Below are 20,651 nucleotides of genomic sequence, written 5' to 3'. Positions count from 1 at the left end.
GGGGGAGTCCCCATCCCTGGAGGTATTTAAAAGATGTGTAGATGAGGCGTTTAGGGACATGGTTTAGTGGGCATGGTGGTGTTGGGTTGACGGTTGGACTCGATGATCTTAGAGGTCTTTTCCAACCTTAATGATTCTATGACAACTAGAAGCCATCAAAATACGTGCAGTAATGGCATTCATTTTACGGTGGGGCAGTTTGATGGTGTTAAAAGCTATACCGTCTCTCCTCAAATCCACTCGGGGAATATAAAGTCCTGTGTTATTTTCAGAGAACCAAAATAATATTCTCCAATTTTGTTAAAATGTTATTCTACTGTCATATGGATGATGAGTCAATGCTTTAAGAAAGAGAAGAGTTTCTACTCTGACTAGTGCTCTGTGGTCCCAAAGCTCTAGGTGAATTTCCTGCAAAAGCCAGTTTGTCAGAGAATATGTAGGATTCTTTTATTAACTTGGTTTGCAGTGTGGGTTTTTTTTTAATTTAAAAAAATCCTGTGACTTTCCTTAGCAGCAGCCAAAAAAATTATGGGGGAGGTGGAAGATAGGTAAAATGGAAAGTAAATTTTTTAAAATGGAAATTAGTCTTTCCATTACTACTTTTTTTTTTGAAAGGTAGAAGTTACATCTTTGTTACGTATTGGTATTTCTAGCTGGGTAGTTCCATTCATAATCCCTCTGGTGTTATTTTTCTCTTTGCTTTGTGTATAATCGCCACAGTGTTTATTAGTATAATGGATTTAAAAAAACACCAAAACCACAGCTCCTGCCATGTAATTTGATTTGATAGCTGATTATATTTATAGCTTGGTGTAATTAATGAATAAACAGGCCATTTGAGGGAACAAGGGCAGGTGGAGCAGAGGTGATGGAGTGATCTTTCATATGCATTTAACATGCTGAAGGAGAAAACATGCTGAAGACACCAAATTTGGTTTTTTGGTCAGATTTGTTACCTTTTCATATTTCCTCTGTAAAATGTTTTAAAATTAACTTAAACTTGCTGTTTATCAAAATACATGGCTATTGGCACTTAAATTAAACATTCAGCAATTCTTGCTTTGGTACCCTTTTGGTCAGGTGCAGGTTACGGCCTGTCTGCCTTCTCACCTACGTGTAAGTAAACCTGCTTTTATCCACGTCTGTAATTGCCTTGATAGTGTGGCAAGCTTGATCACACAGCCCTAGCAGAGTGGGCATATTCCTTCTGACCATCTGTCTAATCAATCTATTGAAAGATGCCTCTATGCCCCTGTTGTAGTGTCCCAAATATACTGGTACCAGCCAAATATGTCCATACAAAATATACATATTTGTATACATATATGAGTATATTTGTGTATGTACACACACATATTTGTATTCATACTTATTTTTTATATTTATATGCAGAATATACCTGTAACAGTCAAGGTAATCAAAGGCTGATTTTTTTCCTGAGAAAAGTTTTTTAAAGTATAGGGAAAATACACAAGCTGATTCTTAAATAAAATGACAGGTGTCATAAATTACAGGTGCTTTCTGTAATACTTGTTTAAAATTGCCTTCAGTTTTTTCATATGCCACATATGAGTTCAGAAAAAACAATTAAGTAGCTTAAATTCCTCTTGGCTCTCTGAAGAGAATCTAACTTACTTTTCTGTTTCACGTTAAAGTATATATAGAGCAACCCAAACATTGCTGGGTTGAGCTGCAGGGGAATTCTGAAATAAGTTTTCTAAACAGGGTTTTGAGAACTCTTATTTATGAATAGATAGTTCTCTAACAAAATTAAATAGCAGTATGTGGAAACCTCTCTGCTTTGCTTTTTCATTTCTTTGCAGACATGAAGAGTGTTAGATGACTTTTTTTTTTTCTTCTTTTGCTCTGTTCTGGTTAAGACTTTCTCCTTGTCTATCTTCTAATTATTTTAATTATGTAGAGTGTATACCTCTTTGTACTTTAAAATGTTAAAGGAATTACAGGTAATTTCTAAAATAAAAGTCAAATAGATGTTTGCTCGGACACCCCTTTTAACCTCTAGGTTTACTCATAAAAGCCATGCCTTTGATATTTTTAAAGCTGTTCTTACTGCCTTCTAACATCATATGCCCTGCTTAGCTTCAGTTATACCTACATTTTTTTCTTGCATGTAATAGGCTGCTAGCTTTATGTTCGTCTCAAGATAAAAATCTTACAAATAATGTATTGTTGTAAAAGATTAATGTTTAATGATAAACTGTAATGATATGCTTACAAAATAGAGCTAAACGTGTTATACACACATATATAAAATATACAAATTTAAAACAAGTCGGTTTTGATGCTGCCTTTTTTTTTTTAAATTTAAGTGGTGGAGTTTTTATAATAATTGCATAGGTATATTGTGCTGTTGTTCCCTGAGACAATGTTAGATGGAAGTCTTTCCCTTTCTTAGTGTTCAGCTGTGATAGTCTAAATAGAGGGAAGAAAATGTCTGCTGAGCTGTGTGACTGCAATGAGAGTCAAAAGGCTCCCAGGTTAATTATGCTGAACATTTTAAGATGCCTCTTTCTTTTGCTTGACTGAAAACAAGGTTTTCTGTAGTCTATAACATAAGTATACATTGTAAAAGTGTAAGAAGAAAAAAATTATAAACGATGTTATCTGTTTCATTCTCCCCAAGAAAGGGAGTTCCGTGCTCCATCTTTGGGATCTTTGGAAAATTGCATGAAGCTTTCACAGATGACTGTCCAGGGACTTCAGCAGTTCAAGTCTCCCCTTTTGCAGCTGCCTCACATTGAAGAGGACAACCTTAGGCGGGTCTCCAATCACAAAAAGGTACAAAACTATGAATGATACTTGGTAATGTCTTAAAACGTTTTCTGTTACTACTTTTACCTATTTGCCTATAAGGAGGCAAGGTCATGAAATAACTAAGAAAAAAAAAGGTATTTATTTTTTTCAGGAATCCAGTACAATACTTCCTAGATCTGTGTTTCTTTAAAGTCCATCTAAGGAGGTGGGAATTAAGATCAGAGATCTTCTAAGTGTAAAAGAGTGTAAAAGATCAGTCTACATTGACCTCACAAACAGAAGAAACAGAGTTTCCTTCTTATTACAGAGCTCCTATTTAATATAACACTTTTTCCAGAATATAGCTGGAATATCCTATGGGGATTTTTTTCCTTGTTTGGCTTTACATCATTCTTAATCTAGTTTGATAGAAAATACATTTGGAAGGTAGCACAAAGGAGTTCATAAAATGAAAAAAAAAAGTCAATTACTGTGGGAAGTATTTCAGATTTTGTGATCCTCTATGTATGAAAGAGGATGCTTTAAAAAGCTATTGCTATGTAGTTGTAGTTGGATAAGGGTTGGTATTTGTAGAATTTAAGGGCAAAAAAGAATAGTCTTGTCTGAATACCTGCATACGTGTCTTCGCTCCTGTTGCATTGACTATATCACTGTATTCAAACCTGCTTATTTGTTTGACTGTAGTATATCTTCTAGGAATGCCTGGTTAGAAACCACCAGTTGTCTTCTAGTAGAAGCTGTTGACTTTTGTGATAGTCTTATTACAATCGTTAATTCTTATCAATCTTAAAAACATTCTTTTTATCTAATGGAAGCTTTGTTTAGCTTTAACTTAGGTTGTGTTTAAATGTTTCTGTGTTAGTGTGAAGATTCTTCAGTACAGCATTTTTTTAATCCCTTTTGAAAATGCTTGTTTATCAAATAGTCAAGTAGTCTTTTCCTTTGGATGAAGTAAAAGAACCATTATCTTACAGGTATCATCAAACACGTACTTTTCTTAATCCACCCCTAAACTACAGGGAACATACAAAAAAGTACACAATTTTAGATGTATTTTTGGGCATGTGCAGCGTAACAAAGTACAGAAATCAAGAATTTGGCTATCTCATAATCCCACCTGTCCTTCCTCTGAAAGAGGGATGAGACCAATTTATTCGACTTGTTTGTTCAGGATTCCCATGCATCGAGCTTCTCAAAAATACAGTCCCCTAGAGTGGAGGTATGATCAGTCTACCTAGATGCATGAAATTTTAAATAAAATACGCACTTTTCTAATGGGCTGAAGTAATCAAGTGTTCAGACAAATCAGTGTTTGTTTTATCCTTTTCACTCTGCTCTTCAGATCCTAAAAGGCATGGTTTTAGATTTGTTGGCAATTCAGTATTTAAAAGCAAAAAAAAAAATTAACTTAGTTGTTCCTGCTAAAATAAATCTCAAAGCACTGAAGTACTCTAAATAAAGAACCCAGTTAGTAAAATTTCTTGGCTCAGCTTTCTGAAAAACCTGGCTGAAGTAATAGTTTTATAAGAAATGTATTCCGTTTCTAAGGGGTGACATAGTATGGAACATACCAATGTTCAAAGCGGTGCTATTTAGCAGGTTTGAATGCAACCTCTTTTATTGTTTCTCAAAACATATGCTTGATAGCTTCCTAAAGTATGGTTTTTTTATAAGAACAAATGAAATGGTGCGTATGTATTAGTAATGTGGGGACACAAGTGATGCATTATCAAGAGTTTATTTGTGGACTGTGTTCTTTGCTACCATGTGACTTCCTTTCTTCTTTTTTTTAATTCAGTATAAAATCAAAAGTATTCAGGATTTGGTGAGTTTGAAAGGTTCTGATCGTCGCAATTTACTGCACTTCTTAGATGATAAGAAATATGATGAAGTTATGGCTGTCCTTGGCAGCTTTCCGTATGTCACTATGGATATAAAACCACAGGGTGAGTGGGAGGTCGTTTTGTTCTGTATATGTCGCTCTTCTGACATTTTGATAGTCTGTTGGCAATAAGCTTTTGGAGGACGCTGAAACACAACTCACTGTTATTTATGTGGCCTGGAAATGACATACTTTTTTGAGTGGCGGGCTCTTGTACATGAGATTTATAGTCTGAGGAGATAAAGTACACTGAAACATTTCACAGATTCCCAAGCCAGCAGTAGTTTCTCCTACAGAAGCTTATCTGACGTTTCATCTGTTGATTTAAGATTTCATGAGCAATGTGGAATTCTGGTTGAAATACCACTTTTATTAGCTATCTTAAAAAGTTGTGCTTATTCCAGAATTTATGCTCGGCTTACTCCAGCATGGAGAGTCCTTTGTGAGATTTTGAGTTGGAGACCCCGATGACTAAATATTCATGGGTTCCTTTGTGATAATCCTTGTATGGGTTTTATATCTGGCAGAATTTGTCCATGCTATGCTAGCTACCTTTTGTGTGCACTGTTTCAATGAATGTATAATGCTCTTCCTCTCTGAAGATGAGGTATATTGTTAAGCAGTTCCTGTTAGACAGCCTTTCAGTGGAAAGTTAATTGGTTCTGTGGTCTCCTTTCCTTTGTAGAAGATCAGTGCTAGTAAATGTGAGATATTTTGAAAAGTTATTCTAATACTTGTTTCTAATTTATATTGTTACTGTGTTTGCAGTGATCAAATTCAAAATGTGATATGTTTTGTTTGGGTAGCCTAATTTGTAATTTGGCTTATGCATAGTCCTCTGCGAGAAGCAAATGTTAATGGAAATATCCATTAAGGAAGCAAATGTCTGTTAACCTTGGTGTTTCTAAATGTTGTTTATGTGTGTGTTTTAAAAACAAACAAACAAACGACTTTATCTTATTGTAGCACAGGACTGTACATAGTCCTGTTAATCTGTTTAAAATTCAGTCTTGGAGTACCTTCCTATATTCTGGCAAGCAACCCTTTTCTACCTATAGTCTTCATTTGTCACACAACTGTACTCAGGTGTGGTATGGAGGATTAAACAACACATATGCTTTTCTGTTTAGCTCAGTATTACCATTATATAAAATATATGTGTAAACCTAGTGAATAGTAAAACTGCTTTCTGGGGGGGTGGGAGGGGGTGGAGGGAATAAATAAGATTTCTACACTGGGATATAACTCTTTTCCTCCCCAACCTGGGACATTCTCCAGTTCATAGATTGGAGATGTAAATCCCTCAGTGGCTTTCCTGTGGGTTTTATGTTTGATGTTTTAGTTAAAATAATCATTGTTCTTTTATTTTCCTTTGCCTTCTACTTAAAAAAAGAATTAAATGCATGATTGTTAATGTAGCGTTGAAATTGAGTTGTTAATCATATGAAAGTCAGGAAAATCAAAGTTATGATTCCCAGAACAAATATAACAGGGTCCCTTTGGTCATGTGGGGTATTTCATGTTTCTGAAGCTTTATGCTTTAATATATAATGCACAGTATTACAGAGTTATGGTTCCCACAGCAGCTATAACTTTGAAATTTCTAACTTTCATGCAATTAAAATTTCAAACTCAATGTTGCTGTTTTATAGTTTGCTGAATTACCAGCCCTCATCCTGATAGTATATTTGAGGTTGTAAGAGACTTACTAAATAATATTTTGAAATTACTTTTTGTTAAAAATTTTGGAATTTGTATGCTTGTATTTAGACATAGCAGAAACAATGTTTAATGGAAAAAAAAAAAGCTTTAAAGAAGTTTAATAGATGTGTTGCTTTTCTTTTTACCCTAGTTTTGGATGATGAAGACAGCAACAATATTACAGTAGGTTCTCTTGTCACTGTTCTGGTTACACTAACAAGACAGACCATGGCAGTAAGTATTAAGAATACTTGTTCTTTCAGTGTAACTGCAAGTATATGCTAATAAACAGGCATTTCTTCTTTGCAAGCTAACATAGTGTTTTGTAAATATAACTGTAAAATTAAGATTTGAAATTGAGAACTTGCCCTCTTAATCCTCCCTCATGTTTTTGTTTCTGAATGAGAAAGTTTTCCTGGAATCAAACCAAAGTTCAGTCTGACCCGTTGCAGTTGTCTAGGGAACAGTAAAAGAATATGGCAAGTGATACTGTCCTGAGGTTTGTAAATAACAGGAAGAGAGACATTCAGAAACTTAGTTCTTGAACTAGAATAATGTATTCACTCAAGTCCTTAAGACAGTGTTTGATTTCACTTTATGTGGGCTCATAATGTTACAAATCTCTTGGGGTGTTTTAGACACTTTTATGAAAGAAACTCAGTCCAGCAGAATGCAGAATATACATAACTTAATATAAAGGAGGTACACCAGTGCCACATGAAGAAAGTGGACTACTGAATTGCTAGCGAAGTGGCATAACCAAAATAATACTACATCCTAGTAGTCAAACTTCTGACTTGTGCTTATTTTTTAGCTTAAAACGCAGTAATGACTTTCTTTGAACAAAAAACTTAATGTGCAGAAACTAAACGAACTTTTACCTAACAAAGCCTACAGTGTCAATTTTTGCATCTGTACTATTCAGATAATTGTCTAAGTAAACAGAAAGTCTGAGTTATGCCTCTAAGGTAAGGCATACAAGCATGAATATTACAGTTGAGGATCAGACTAGCCATTGAAGCCAGTTCAGCAGAAAGCAGTCTATAAGTACCATGTGTTCATGCTATGGAATTTCAGAATGCATCATCTTGATGATAACTGAGGATGCAGTAGATAAAAAGTAAAAGCACCGTATCACTATGCTGGATCTTAAAAATGAAGGAAACTGAAAATTGTGAGCATATTGAACTGCACTTAGAAATTAATTAAAACATCTGACAGCATATAGAAGATTCATGTAAGCTGTTTTCTACGTGAACTCCACAAGGCAGTCTTGCATTGAGCTACAAGACCTAAAAACTAGAGCTAGGCTTTTATATGATGCCTTTTTTGTCGTGGTATCTCATATTTGCCATTTTTATATAAGACAGCTCCTTATGACTGAATTTTTTTTTTTTTTTGAATGGCATATAGTATGTTTTGAAGAAAGAAATGCATGAAAATTCCATTTGCATAGAGATGTTCTAGTCTACATAATACTAACATTGTGTTTTGTCTTAACGTTTCATATTTCTGGTTTGATTTGCTGTCCTGTGTCCCTGAGTAGCAGTGCAGCTGTTGAAGTTTTTAATGCTCTGGCAACTGGAGCAGAATTTGCATTTTACTACTGCTTGCTTTTGTGATACAGGATTTCTATGCTTTATAAAACAAGTAGATTCTTTGGAACAAGATGACATGTTGTTACTAAATTTCTTTATAATGCTAGTGATGGAAAAATCCTAGAAGAAATGTTCAAAACAGTGTTTAATTTTGATCTGTTAATCCCCTGTTGTTTGTCACTGATAAAAGAATTTGCCATAATGAGTAAAACCTTCAGAACTGATTAAGGTGATTTAGTTTAAGTTCAAATAAAAAATAATAATTTGCTCTTTTGGTACAGAGAGGCATTAATAGTTTTCCACATCTTTCTCTAACCAGGAAGTGTTTGAAAAGGAACAGTCTATATGTGCAGCAGAAGAGCAACCAACAGAAGATGGGGTAAGTGAAGAATGAATGTTCCTCTTGCTAGCTAAAGAGAACTTTCTTTCAGGTCTTGAGTTTCTTATTGTGTTCTTCTCAAGCTTTTTTTTTTTTCCCAGAAATGCCTTCTGAAGTGTGTCTCATGAGCTAGGCTTTCTAACTTTGGTTTTCAGCTTAAAATGCTTAAAGTACAGTGAATGCCTGAAATTTAATGAACAGAATAAATATTTTAAATACTGCTTTCCTACAGCAAGGAGATGTCAACAAAGTTAAGAGCAAAGGATGGCAGCAAAAGAATAAAGGAACCAAGAAAGCTTCAAAATCAAAGAAAAAGAAGCCATTGAAAAAGAAACCTGTGCCACCTTCATTGCAGCCACCGAAACAGCAGAAGCAAAAACAAGCTAATGGGGTAGCTCATAGATTCATTGATATTTTAGTATTCTGTTCAGCTTATCACTTCTAATCTGATGGTTTTTTTGTATCTATCTGTTACATTTCATTCTGTGCTTTTGGAAAGCATATCTCCTAAAATAGCATTTCTTTCTTTACATTGAAAAATTATTGGTAAAATAATCAGGAAACCACCACAGTAATGTTTCCAGTGGCCTGCTGGAAGCTGTGCCCAACTACTTTAGAAGTCTGGCTTTATAGGCCCTTCTTATTAGTTCTTGTTAAGCTGCCTTCTGGGAGGTGAATTGTTCTGTACCTTCTACTTTTCCTTTAAAGGAAAAAACTGAAATGAGACTTCTGGTAAATTAAGTACTTTTAGTACCTTTATGCTCCCACTGCATGGTGTTTTCTCCACCTCATGGGCTATGTTGTAGGTACTTTCTTGTATTTTTTCTAACTTTCTTACGACTCTTTGAAATGCAACCGCAGAATCAAATACTGTTTTCTCCTATTTGTGTTGCGGGTGCCATATGGAGAAGGAAAATTGCTTCCCTGCTCCTCTTAGCACATGAGGTGAAAGGGATTAATCTTCACTATAGACATACTCTGTGACACAAGAAGAGTGTAGATCAAAATAGGAAAGAAGGGCTATGACCTTAAGATGGGTGCTATGAATGCTGTGTACTACAATAATGCAGACAAACTAAGTTAGAGGGTTGTTTTTTTTTTCCTTTCCCATTAGGAAGTAGTTGCGAAGGAAGAAGAGGAGGACATCTCTGATAAAGGAAGTGAATCTGAAGAAGAAGAAACAAACAGGGATTCTCAAAGTGAAAAAGATGATGGAAGTGACAGAGACTCTGACAGAGAACAAGATGAGAAGCAAAACAAAGATGATGAAGCTGTAAGCCTTACTTTTTCTTGAAGGGTAATGTTGCCTCTGGGGTTGAGAGAAAATGCATTTTAATCCTCTAGCATCCCCTCAGGCTAGGCAACACTAGGATGAAGGAGTAATATCAGTTCTCCAGAGGTTTTCAGATCTTATTCCAGCATAAGAGCTTTGTCAGTGCAAGTCAGTTTCAGAGAGAGCAGTGAAGGGTCTTTGCAGCATAGATAGAAAACTTAAAAATTACATGAGAAAAATAGCTTAACTTCAGGGAAAGATTGTAATGTTTCTTGCAGCTTAATTTGATTACTAGCTGCTGCAGATTTTGTGAGATAAAGTTTCTCCTTTGAACTTTGTTCTTTACATGCAGTGGCTGTTGCATACTGCATAATGTATACTATAAGCATGCAGTAGTTGAATGAATTTGTACATGTTCTTACTAAACTCTAGCAACTGTTAATAATTAGGTTAGTTATTCGAAACTGTAATTGAGAATGAGGCATTATGGTGGTAGATGATTTCTGCACCACAGGTCTTACAGTGGAAGACTTGAGAGTGACAGCTGGAAGTCCCATACAGGGTGAGAATAAGCTTCTGATGGGAAAAGAATCATCAAGCTTGTAATCAGGGCTCTTACAGCTCAGGTAGTGAGTGTTTATAGGCAGTGCTGTAGAAGTGAGTTTTGAAGAATGTGTGCAAGCCCCTCAGATCTGTGTTTTGGGTTTTTTAAAATATTTACATGAATGGTCTCTTTAGTTTTACTGCTGCTTGATTTTTAATTTTTTTTCTTTTTGCTTTTAATCGTACTATATAACTTAATCTCTACGTGCCTTTCCCTTTTATAATGTGTAGTGTAGCACAAGAACTTGTCATGTATTGTTTCCATGGGCTAAAATTTCTTTTTTTCTTTAATGCAAAAGATGGCTAGTACACAGTAACTCTTTAAACTTGTCTTTGACAGGAGTGGCAAGAATTACAGCAAAGTATACAGAGAAAGGAACGAGCCCTTCTTGAAACGAAGTCAAAGATAACACATCCCGTTTACAGTCTTTTTTTTCCTGAGGTCAGTAATAGAAAACATTACAGTTGTGAAACATGAGAATTAATATAATACAAATTAATTGCTCTTTTTATATTTTTACTGTAAACACTGGGCTTTTAAGAAAAGTCTAATACCTGAAAAAATTGCTAATCTTCATTTTAAAAAAGTCTTAATTTATAAAATCCTCTTAAACTCCTTCAGATAACTTTCCTAAAAGCTTTTAATGTAATATTATTTCTATCCAGTTCCCAGAGACTTGCAAACTTTTACAGAATTTAAGGTTTCTTTTTGATGGCAATAATGCTGAATTTTTTTTTTTCTGCTGGTCTGCTACATATAGATTCAGAATGAAACCTTTCAGATACATAGGGATCTAATTTTTTTTCTTTTTTTTTTTTTTTTTTTTTTTTGCTATGGAATGTGAAAGCACAGCAGTGGCTCTAATACAGAGTTAAGGGTAGAGTATTACTTGCTCTTTAACTGCAAGCGCCTGTGAGCGGGGGAGGTCCTGAGCCCTCCTGTGTTAACAGTAATGACAGGAGAGTTTGGGGGTCATTTGGATCACCAGATTGTTTTGGCTTGCTGCTTGACTTCAAGTCTTAACGCAACAGCATGGTGGCAACACAGTGTGCAGCTGTGGAAGATGGAGAGGGTTGGCAAAGCTGTCTCTCTACCACAGTGTAGTCTGGAAGTGGCGGAAGCCAATTGTGGAACAATCTTTCCTATAGACCTCAAAAATACAAGATCAGGTGTGGATGGGTATCAGAGAAAGGGATGTATTTGAGAGTGGTGACTCAGTATAGTAGATAGGCTGAGGTGCCCCTACAGCAGCCTTTGGTGTTGAAAGTATGTTCCGATGTATCAGTTGTTACTTACACAAACAGCTAACCACTCAACAGGTGTCTGAAAACCCATTACAGCAATGAAACCTTGAAAAAGATGGGATTTTTCAAAATGTGGGTTTTCTGTTCTGAGCAAATAAGTTAGGTCTTTGGGAGGCGACCAGATTAGAACCAGGAGGAAGGAGTATTTGGCCACACTTTCTTTCCAGGCCAGTGGTTCAGAGGGTTTCCTTTGCTTCCCTGCTGTCTGACTGGGGAACTAATCTAGGATCTCTTTTCTCTCGTCGTGCTATCTCCAATAACAGGGAGGCAGGATGCAAGGCTTATGCTTCCTTTTGTGGTTTAAAGGAGACAACCGAGATGGGGAAGAACAGGAAAACATGAGAAAAAAGGAAGACACTATATATTTGCTCCCTCTTTTCGGTCCCCGAGGCTCTTTATGTCTATACCCTGTACAGCTTGTTGTGTGTGCAAAACATACTCCGTTGCCCCCATGCTTGCGATCATACTGTTTCTGCTGGTTTTACCTAGTTCTGCCATCATTAGAAAGCAAAGTGTGGGAAGCAAGACCTGTTGCTAAGGAGCCAGACAAGATAGACAAATAAACCAAGGAAATTGTTTTCCTGAAGGCCTTAGCTGAGAGTTGTGTGGCCTCACAACATCTAGTTTTGTAATGGCTGATCTTAATGCTGTATTTTCCTGACACTGTTAGGTATCCTTCCATCTCTCAATACAGCTTCCAGCAGTACACACCAGCATAATAGAAAAAGGTGTACTGGCATTCTGCTCTTCTGGCTGCCTTAGATCATGTCAAATACGCAGCAGAGTCTTAATACCTCCTTGCTGTGAAGGCAGCTGGCTTTGGTCATCAGTCTAAGCTCAAACAGTGAGTATGTGCTATGCCCAGTGCCACAGGGGCGCTAACTATTTGTATTTCTTTTTTGCGGCACTGAGGGTTTCTTCGGAGACTTCGCTTATACTTTGTACAAAGCTGCTTAAGCTTCAGCTGTGTGTAACCAAGCTGCTGATAGGTTTTATGATAAAACCTAAATACAGTACTGTGCGCAAAAAAAAAAAAAATCTAGGACTGAACTGAATGCTTGAACTTGAAAGATGCACGTGTATTATCTCATGGTACTGCAGTTGTAAATTTTTCCAACCTCTCTTCACTGATTTACTGGAAGTTGAATGCAGCTGTACTTAGTGCTGTAGCTGCAGTTGGAGCCTGTTCATATAGTTGATTTACAACGTCTGAAGAACAAAATCCATTGTACTCTCTGGGTGTTTTTTCATCTGTGATTTAGAGTACTATGTGTATTGTGGTCATGGCCAATTCAGAGATGGAGAGCTAAGGATGAAATGCTCTAGTTGTGTGAGTCTCTGTATTTCCAGAATTTACGGATGTTTGAGTGTAGCTGAGCCTAATATACTTGTTCTCAGGAGGTAGCCTTAACACTGTTTCATCTAAGTTTTTGGGCAGTTGATTACTCTGCCAGAGATGCATCTTTAATCTTTGCAGGTTCCTAAATAATTATCTTTTGCTCCTGCATCCGTGGATCCAGAAACTGCACAGATTGTAGTTTTGACATTTTTAGGTGGAAATTGGCCCTGGTATTCCAATTTCATGAACATGCTGGTTCTCTGGCATGCCAAACCTTGCACCCATCTGTTAAAGGGCATTTTGCCCGCTTGCCTGTTAGTTTGCCAGATTCTCACAGGCATAAACTTTAAATTCCACCCAATAAGAGAGAGGAAAATGATACTCCTGTACAGTTGTCCTTTCTATAAAAAAAGCAATGGCACTTTGGGGTCAGAAGCTTTACTTCCAAAGAGTTTACTCTATAGATTCCTTTGAGCATTAGATCAATGAATGTCGTTTGTTCTGGTATTTCTTTTCCCCCCTTGGCTGTTATTTTTACCAGCTTTTGTGAAAAAACAAACCAAATTGCATTTTAATTTTATCTTTTTTCAAAAAAAAAAAAAAAGAAATTCCTTGCCATTGAGAGTGATGGAAACATACACAATGTATAGTAAGTCAGCACAGTGTTTTGGTAACATCAAAAATAATGTATTGATACAAATGCAGATCCTTTTTTCTATGGTCAGAGTCCTTACAGGCCCAAAATAGTGAGTAGCCATTTCTGTAATGGATCTAGCTTCTCTAGTTCTTGTTCATCTGTACTATTTATACTGTTTATCCTTATATTCCTAGAGGCCCCTTGGCTAGGAAATAAACACTTCGACTGTGTAAGATTTTCTTTGCTACAGCTGTCAAGCAGATCGACAATATATTTATTGTTGAAACTTACAGATAAAATAACTTATGCCTTGTAGTCACATGGGACGGTTTTTCGTAAAGAAAATCACTTGGAATAGTTGTAAAAAGGACTTCTTATAATTCTACAAATTCTGGTCTTAAATAGTATATGAATAGGTTTTTGTCCTGTTCTCAGTGCCTGTTGTTCTAAACACGTGAAGGAATGCTGTTCCTTTACTGTGATGCAGTTGCTTTTACTTTTATACACTGTAAAATGGGCATTAACATACTGAGTTAATTTTACACTCCTCTGCTCTCGGACTCAACAGTGCTAATCAGGGTGTTCTGGTTGCTGGTGTGAGTGTCTTGCCATTGCAAATCTGTAGTTTGCTAGTTGAATATTTCAGTGAGATGGTGATAATTATTACTAGCATAACAATTAGCCACTTCAAAAGAGAAAAGGAGTTAATTTAGCTTTTGTAATTTTTCGACCTGCATTATTTAAATTTCAGATCACCAAACACTGGCTTCTGAAGTGTTTAAAAAAACCAAAACAAACCCAAAAACAACACACCAAAACTACTGAACTTCTGACTCTTTCAGTAGAGACAAAAATTCTTCAAACTCTACATATTAACTGCATTTGCTTCCCACCTTGGGAATTTGGAAGGGGCTCAGTGGTGGTGTTAAAAGTCCACTGTATCCTTTCATTCAGTCCTTCTAATGCTGTTAGATTAAAAACGAAACAAAGCAAAACAACCACTTTCATGTGGCACTGAAGCAACTTACCTGATTGTTGTTGGTGTAAATATATAAAAATTGGCCTCCTGGTTTGGAGCTTGACTTGTAACTGTCATAAGATGCATTCTTTAGGGCTCCAGTCTGTTATAAACGTGATCAGTTACCAGACCATCAGGGGTGGGTGACAATCGTGTTGGAACACAGTTCAGCAGTGTAACATTGGGTTTGTCTACAAGGTGTGGGTTTTTCCCCTTTTTTCCCTAAGGGTAAGATTATGCTGTTATGACTATTACCTATCTACTAAAATACTTCTTCATAAATATAAAGAAGTCTTCCCTTCTCCCCCCCGCTATTCTCACTTTTTTTAAGAAAAGACTTAAGGTGAAGGAACCGAAACTTGCTTTGCAGTACTAAACTAAGTTCTCTGCAATAGAAAGGTTTCAGCTTCTATTAAAACAAAGTGGATTTTGCCCAAAATGTGTGCCAGAGGGTTAACCAAAAAGGAATAGTGGTTAAATGAAGAACAGCTGATGTTGAAGAGCTATAGTCTTTCCCATTTGAGAAAGGTTGTGTCTATGCTGCTGAACTGCACCACAGTCTTAACAATCTGACTCCAGTTGAGGGATAACTATTATTTTTGTACAGTGTTGCTGTCTTTTATGAAGGACTGCACTCATTTCATTTAGTTCAGGAACTCTGCTTTAGTGCCTGCAGTGGTAAGACCTTTGAGACCTGTAGCTATTTTGAAAGCTGTGTGTGATAGGCAGCAGTTGTTGGGTATCCTTTACAAATACCAGTATTGCCTGTGGTTCATACTTCCTTGAAGTGAAATCTCGGTATGTCCAAATTCCAACTTTCAGCAGATTCCTACTTTTTAGAGGGGGAGGGAAGAAGTGGGGCAAAGCATACTTTCCTGAAAAAGATTGTTTACTGGGAAGAGTACTTCATCTGTCTTTTGGCATGCCTTGCTTTATATGCTGACCTTGTTATCCAGGCTGGATTTCTGTTGAAGGGCCTAAGGTAGTATTATATTGCATGAAGTTGCTTGTTAATCCTCAGTGGACACAATTCTTCAGAACGGTACCAGGTCTCACATGGTAGCTTAGGCTGAATATACAGAATGAAGCCTTTGGAGACCAACTGTTACTTGTGATAACCTGTTTGCTTTCAGAGTGCAGTATATACTATATATTTTATTCATACACATCCAAGAGTTTAAAAAAACCCACCAAACACAAACCACCTCCTTTCTGTCTGTATTACAAGGACCAGAGAAACATAATTGCCTGTTACAAAGTGTAGGTGCATCACTTCATATGACTTCAATAATCCTGGTTTGTTTGGTTTTTTTCTTTTATGAAAGGAAAAACAAGAATGGTGGTGGCTATATATTGCAGATCGGAAGGAGCAGATGCTAATATGTATGCCGTATCACGTTTGTACACTAAAAGATAAAGAAGAGGTAAAGTACTTCAAGAATTTTCTTTTGGGGTGTTACAAGACCATAAGTGTCTTATGGTATGGAAATACATTTAGGTTTTAATTTTTTCATACTTACTTCTTAAGATGGAAAACAAATTTTACTCTCCTGATAAAAGTAGAGAAGAGCCTTTTTAACTGAAAATTGATAGTGGAGAAAAAAATAATTTAAGAAGACTTTTACGTTTCTTTGCAGAATATAGGGTTGTGTCCCCGTCCCCCGTGTCCCGTCCCTCCCCCCGCGCCCCCGGTATCAAAAGCTGATGAAAACCAGTATTTGTACACAATGATCATTCTTAAAGTTATTCAAATGTGTGAGAAATACTAAGTGTTGTTTTTCTGTAAAGCAGAGGCTGTGACAAATTAATTAGCCTCAGCTCACATGAACCTTTCTCATACTGTAACCTTTGGCTGTGTTCTTTGCTCTTCTGAAAAATGGAGATTTGATGTATTTTCTTTCAAACTAGATTTTATGTTCAATTTCAAGTAACAGTAGACTTAAGCTAATACTTTCAGCAGACTAAATATTTTAACCTGTTTGGGTTTTTGAGATTTAGGAAGCATACAACAGGGTGAAATTGTGTACTTAATGTAGAGTTACTTGGTCTAATAGAGAAAAAAATGTGACTCAATTATTCAGCTTTCATGGAAGGTATTGTGCTTGCGTATTCTGTCTCTTTTCTGTGGCTATTTTATTATGTAGAGATTTTCATAGAAGTGTCACTTGTAAGAAACTAATAAGCAATAAATACTACTACAGAATAATATTTTTTTTCTTAAAAAGTTTTAGAGTACTTGGGTACTTTTTCTAATGTGTCACTTGAAAGCATAAGAACTTACGGCGTGAATTCTGTTTTGTAGGTAGAGCTGAAGTTCCCAGCACCAGGCAAGCCTGGAAACTATCAGTACACAGTTTATTTAAGATCGGATTCATATATGGGATTGGATCAGATTAAACCATTGAAGGTGATGTTTAATTGTGTTATATATTTGTATTAGATTGAAAGCTACTTCATATGGCTATTAAAACCCCAAAAGTCCTGTTATCTTTAAGAATTGAAGCTGTCCTAATTTTAAAACAGTGGCAAGGAGGGACTTAGAAGCGGTTTCTGCCTGATGCCAGTAGTGGCAATTTTATGATGGATTAAATGGGACTAAAGTTTGTGATGCTTTCCAGTGCCTGCATATTTTAATCCACATTTATTAAATTTCTGCAGTATGGTTGGCTCTGGCTTTATACCTTGAGGTCTGCCATGCCATTTCCCTGCCCTTAGTCCTAGATAGATCCAGTTAATGAGAAAAATCTGGCACGCGTTATTTCTGGAAGCAGTTGTTGGTTTTGTTTCGGTGGGGGGGTGGGTTGTTTTGGTTTTGTGTTTGGTTGTTTTTTTTTTTTTAAACTGTCAATTTCATGTGGTGTGTCATTTTTGTTTTGGGTTTTTTTTTTTGTTTTCCCAAATTGGTGTGTATTGTCTGTAACTTTTTTCCCCATCTTTTCTCTCTCTATCCAATTACAGCTGGAAGTTCATGAAGCAAAACCAGTGCCAGAAAATCATCCACAATGGGATACAGCGATAGAAGGTGATGAGGACCAGGAAGACAGCGAGGGCTTTGAAGATAGTTTTGAGGAGGAAGAGGAAGAGGAGGAAGATGATGATTAAACAATACTATTGATTGACTACAATATCTGCACACACTGCAAACTCTTGGTCTGACTGTGGAACTGTACATTAACCAAGAAACACAGTACAGCAGCTTTGAGAAGGCTGAGTTTAATTTTTCTTTACCAATTAAGAGTGCATTATGTAACTTCTCAGTGGAGGTGAAACAAATCTGTTGCCGTTGATACACCTTGGAATATGCTTATGGCTCGTTATAGCCTTCAAGTGCAGGATGGTGCATTTGTTTCAATTGAAAATAAAAGCTTTTTTATTATAAATGTCCAAAAGTGTGGGCTATGTATTGTCTGATCAGTTTAGGGTCCAATTTAAATAAAAGGTACTATTAGCTAGGAGCAAACTTTAAATCAATTTTTCTGCATTAGGAATTTATTTTAGAAAACGTTTTGGTATATTTGACATTACAGATCTCTGTTGATTGAAACAACATCTGCTCAACTTTCAAACTTGATCGGTTCTGTGGTATTCATTAAATATTTTGCTGTGATACTGCTCACATCATTCATAGCTTTAAAAATCTGTTTTACTTAACTTGATCATTATAAATTGGCATCATACCCATTGCCACATTCCATATATTCTGGAGGGCTGCTTTTTTAGGACTGTTGCCTTTTTATGCCCAAGATTATAATGGAAATCGTAAACTTTCTTGACTCTGCCATAGGATACTTATTAATGGCTTAAAACATTTTTAAGCCTTTATTTCATCAGATCAGCAGAAGATCTGAGTCTTTTGATAAACAAAATGTCTGAAAGCAATTTTGGGACCATGTGTTACGTAAGTTGGTGGCTTTTGTGTAATACCTTTATTAAAAGGTACATGCTGAAAGCCGAAGTATATTCTTAACTCTGAATCTACCTGACGCTGTCGGAAACATTTTAAGGGTAAAATACAACATGCAAAGAGGGCATGTTTTGTATCAATTTTGAATTCCCATCAATAAACTGGACAATTTGATGGCTGTTTGCATTTGTAATAGTGTGCATCTCTGTCTGAGTTTTTTTTACCTCAGTCTCCTGCAGGGCTGTAAACAAGACAGTGATTCCATCCCTACTCCTGTTTAAAAACAAAACAAAACAAACAACAAACCACAAACAAGTCTAATTAGAGAATAAATTCAGGGAGGAGAGAATCAGGGCTGTTAGTGTATTGTATGACTTGACAAAAGCCATGGATGGATTCTTCCTTTTCTTCCTCTCAATAAAACAAATGAAAGTGATTAAAAGTTGTATTTCTATATTTCAGAAATACATAGCGTGTTCTGCAAGTAGGAACAGATGTGTTTCTGTTCGTATGTATTGAACTATGAAAATGCAATGCTGTAAAGCGTGACAAATTGTCATGCAGGAAAATTTCCATCCTATGAAAATTGCCCAAAGCCAGAATAGGTGCACACTAATTTGTGACCTTGTTTATTAGAAAGGGTTGTCACTTTAAATGCAAATTTACATTGTTATATTCTTTGTAATTGCAATAGTTGCAAATAAAATTTGAAAATGTTCTAAATGAGATTATGGTATCTTTCAAAGTACTTCCGAAGTGCATATTGTGCAGGAAAAACCCTTGTAAAGCATAAGCAGCGTCAGGTGTTCAAACTCAGGAATGAAGACTAGGTTTAAATTAAATGCCTTGTACACTTGGTGCCTTTTAACTCCCATTTTTATTTGTGAAATACAGTAGAGAAATAATAATAAAAAAGCACTAGTTGCATTCCATAGGCTTTCAAGCCAAATACTGCACTGATGAGAGAAATGCTTGAGGCAGAGTCACCAGACTCCTCGTTACCAAGTAGGCAAAATGAATGCTAAACTTACATAATTCTGCCAGAACAATTCATAGTGAACTTCTGCAGTGGTTAAAAGTTAGGAAGTGATTATAGTTAGGAGATATAATTGATATTAAGAGCGTGGGGCGGAGGGGGGAGTGCTCTGACTACTGATCCCTAAATTTGACTATTAAAAGTCAGGGTATATACTTGCAAGATGGGAATGCATTGAAGTGATTTAAAAAAAAGAATCATGTCCCTGGTCTGAACACTGAAGTATTTTCTTCTTAAAGATCGAAGCTGGCAGCTGGGATTACACCGAAAGTCTGCAAACCAAGGATAATTCTATTGAGGTTAACAAAGGCTAAATCTAATGCTACTTCAAATGTGGGTCTCCTGTATAGTCAAGGTAACTTAATAGAAGATGTGAGGAAAAGAATTGCAGTGGTATTGGAAATCTTCATAATGTGAAGAAGGCATGCTGATACTTTCTCTCCTAAAAATATCAGCTATATAGTTGTGCATCATTTTGCAACACCTTCTGGGACAGATGCAAAAATGGGGCCGAGGAGGTATTTAAGCTTCACACAATTAAAAACACTAACTGCAGATGCACAACTCTTATGAGTGTTACTACATTATTGAATTGTTAGTTGGTCTATCGTGTGGTGTGTCCATTAATAACCATTTTTTAACAACAATTTGAATTGTCATTCAAATATTGGCTAGCTCTCCCTTGAATAACAGTTACTGGGATGGGCAAAACTTTACGGGAAGAAGCAGCATTTTGCGCTCGCTGTTGTATAGGCCTTGCTTTTTGATAGGGTTTAGGAATTAATTCAGCCAATTTTACACCTAACTCTTTTGAAACTCTGGACTAGTAACTGAAGAGTAAAAAAGTTCTAGAAATAAGATCTGCTTTGCTGCTACACCCCCAGTGCAATAGTGGCCCAAGCATAACTTGGAAGCATCTAGCATCCTTTCAGCGTGACTAGGTTTATTTTTCCCCTTCTGCTGTCATGCTCCTTCTTGTAGCATCTTGTTCTGGATCAGAGCAGGCACGTGCCCAGCCGGACTGTCCACCCAAGCAGAGATGCTGCGAATACCTTCGGGGCTTGTGGAAGCCGCTTCCGAGGGGCAAAAAATGGGGCTTGGCTAGAACAGGCAGGAGGGTGATGCAACGCAACTGGCCCTGCTCCTCCTGGCCCAGCTTGCGTATTGGTGCGGGGTGCGGTAACTTGCAATTAGTCGGTGG

General features: G+C 36.5%; 1 protein-coding gene across 2 annotated transcripts in view; it reads left to right on the top strand.

Moving 5' to 3' along the window:
* SEC63 (SEC63 homolog, protein translocation regulator) overlaps nucleotides 1–18,592 on the top strand; it is a 47,330-nt gene extending 28,738 nt beyond the window's left edge. For both annotated transcript variants that reach the window (XM_009285244.2, XM_019473570.1), the window contains 10 exons: nucleotides 2,645–2,799; nucleotides 4,574–4,721; nucleotides 6,510–6,592; nucleotides 8,276–8,335; nucleotides 8,568–8,726; nucleotides 9,450–9,608; nucleotides 10,552–10,653; nucleotides 15,836–15,934; nucleotides 16,813–16,917; nucleotides 17,469–18,592. In XM_009285244.2, the coding sequence (XP_009283519.2) occupies nucleotides 2,645–2,799; nucleotides 4,574–4,721; nucleotides 6,510–6,592; nucleotides 8,276–8,335; nucleotides 8,568–8,726; nucleotides 9,450–9,608; nucleotides 10,552–10,653; nucleotides 15,836–15,934; nucleotides 16,813–16,917; nucleotides 17,469–17,612 (1,214 nt within the window). In that variant the 3' untranslated portion in view covers nucleotides 17,613–18,592. The remainder of the gene's footprint in view (nucleotides 1–2,644; nucleotides 2,800–4,573; nucleotides 4,722–6,509; nucleotides 6,593–8,275; nucleotides 8,336–8,567; nucleotides 8,727–9,449; nucleotides 9,609–10,551; nucleotides 10,654–15,835; nucleotides 15,935–16,812; nucleotides 16,918–17,468) is intronic.
* Nucleotides 18,593–20,651: the final 2,059 nt, after the last annotated feature.

The sequence above is a fragment of the Aptenodytes forsteri genome, unplaced genomic scaffold (genome assembly GCF_000699145.1).
Source record: "Aptenodytes forsteri isolate BGI_AS27 unplaced genomic scaffold, ASM69914v1 Scaffold171, whole genome shotgun sequence".
NCBI classification, from domain to species: domain Eukaryota; kingdom Metazoa; phylum Chordata; class Aves; order Sphenisciformes; family Spheniscidae; genus Aptenodytes; species Aptenodytes forsteri.
The sequence above is the reverse complement of the archived record's forward strand: the minus strand, read 5'-3'. Positions and strand labels throughout refer to the sequence as shown.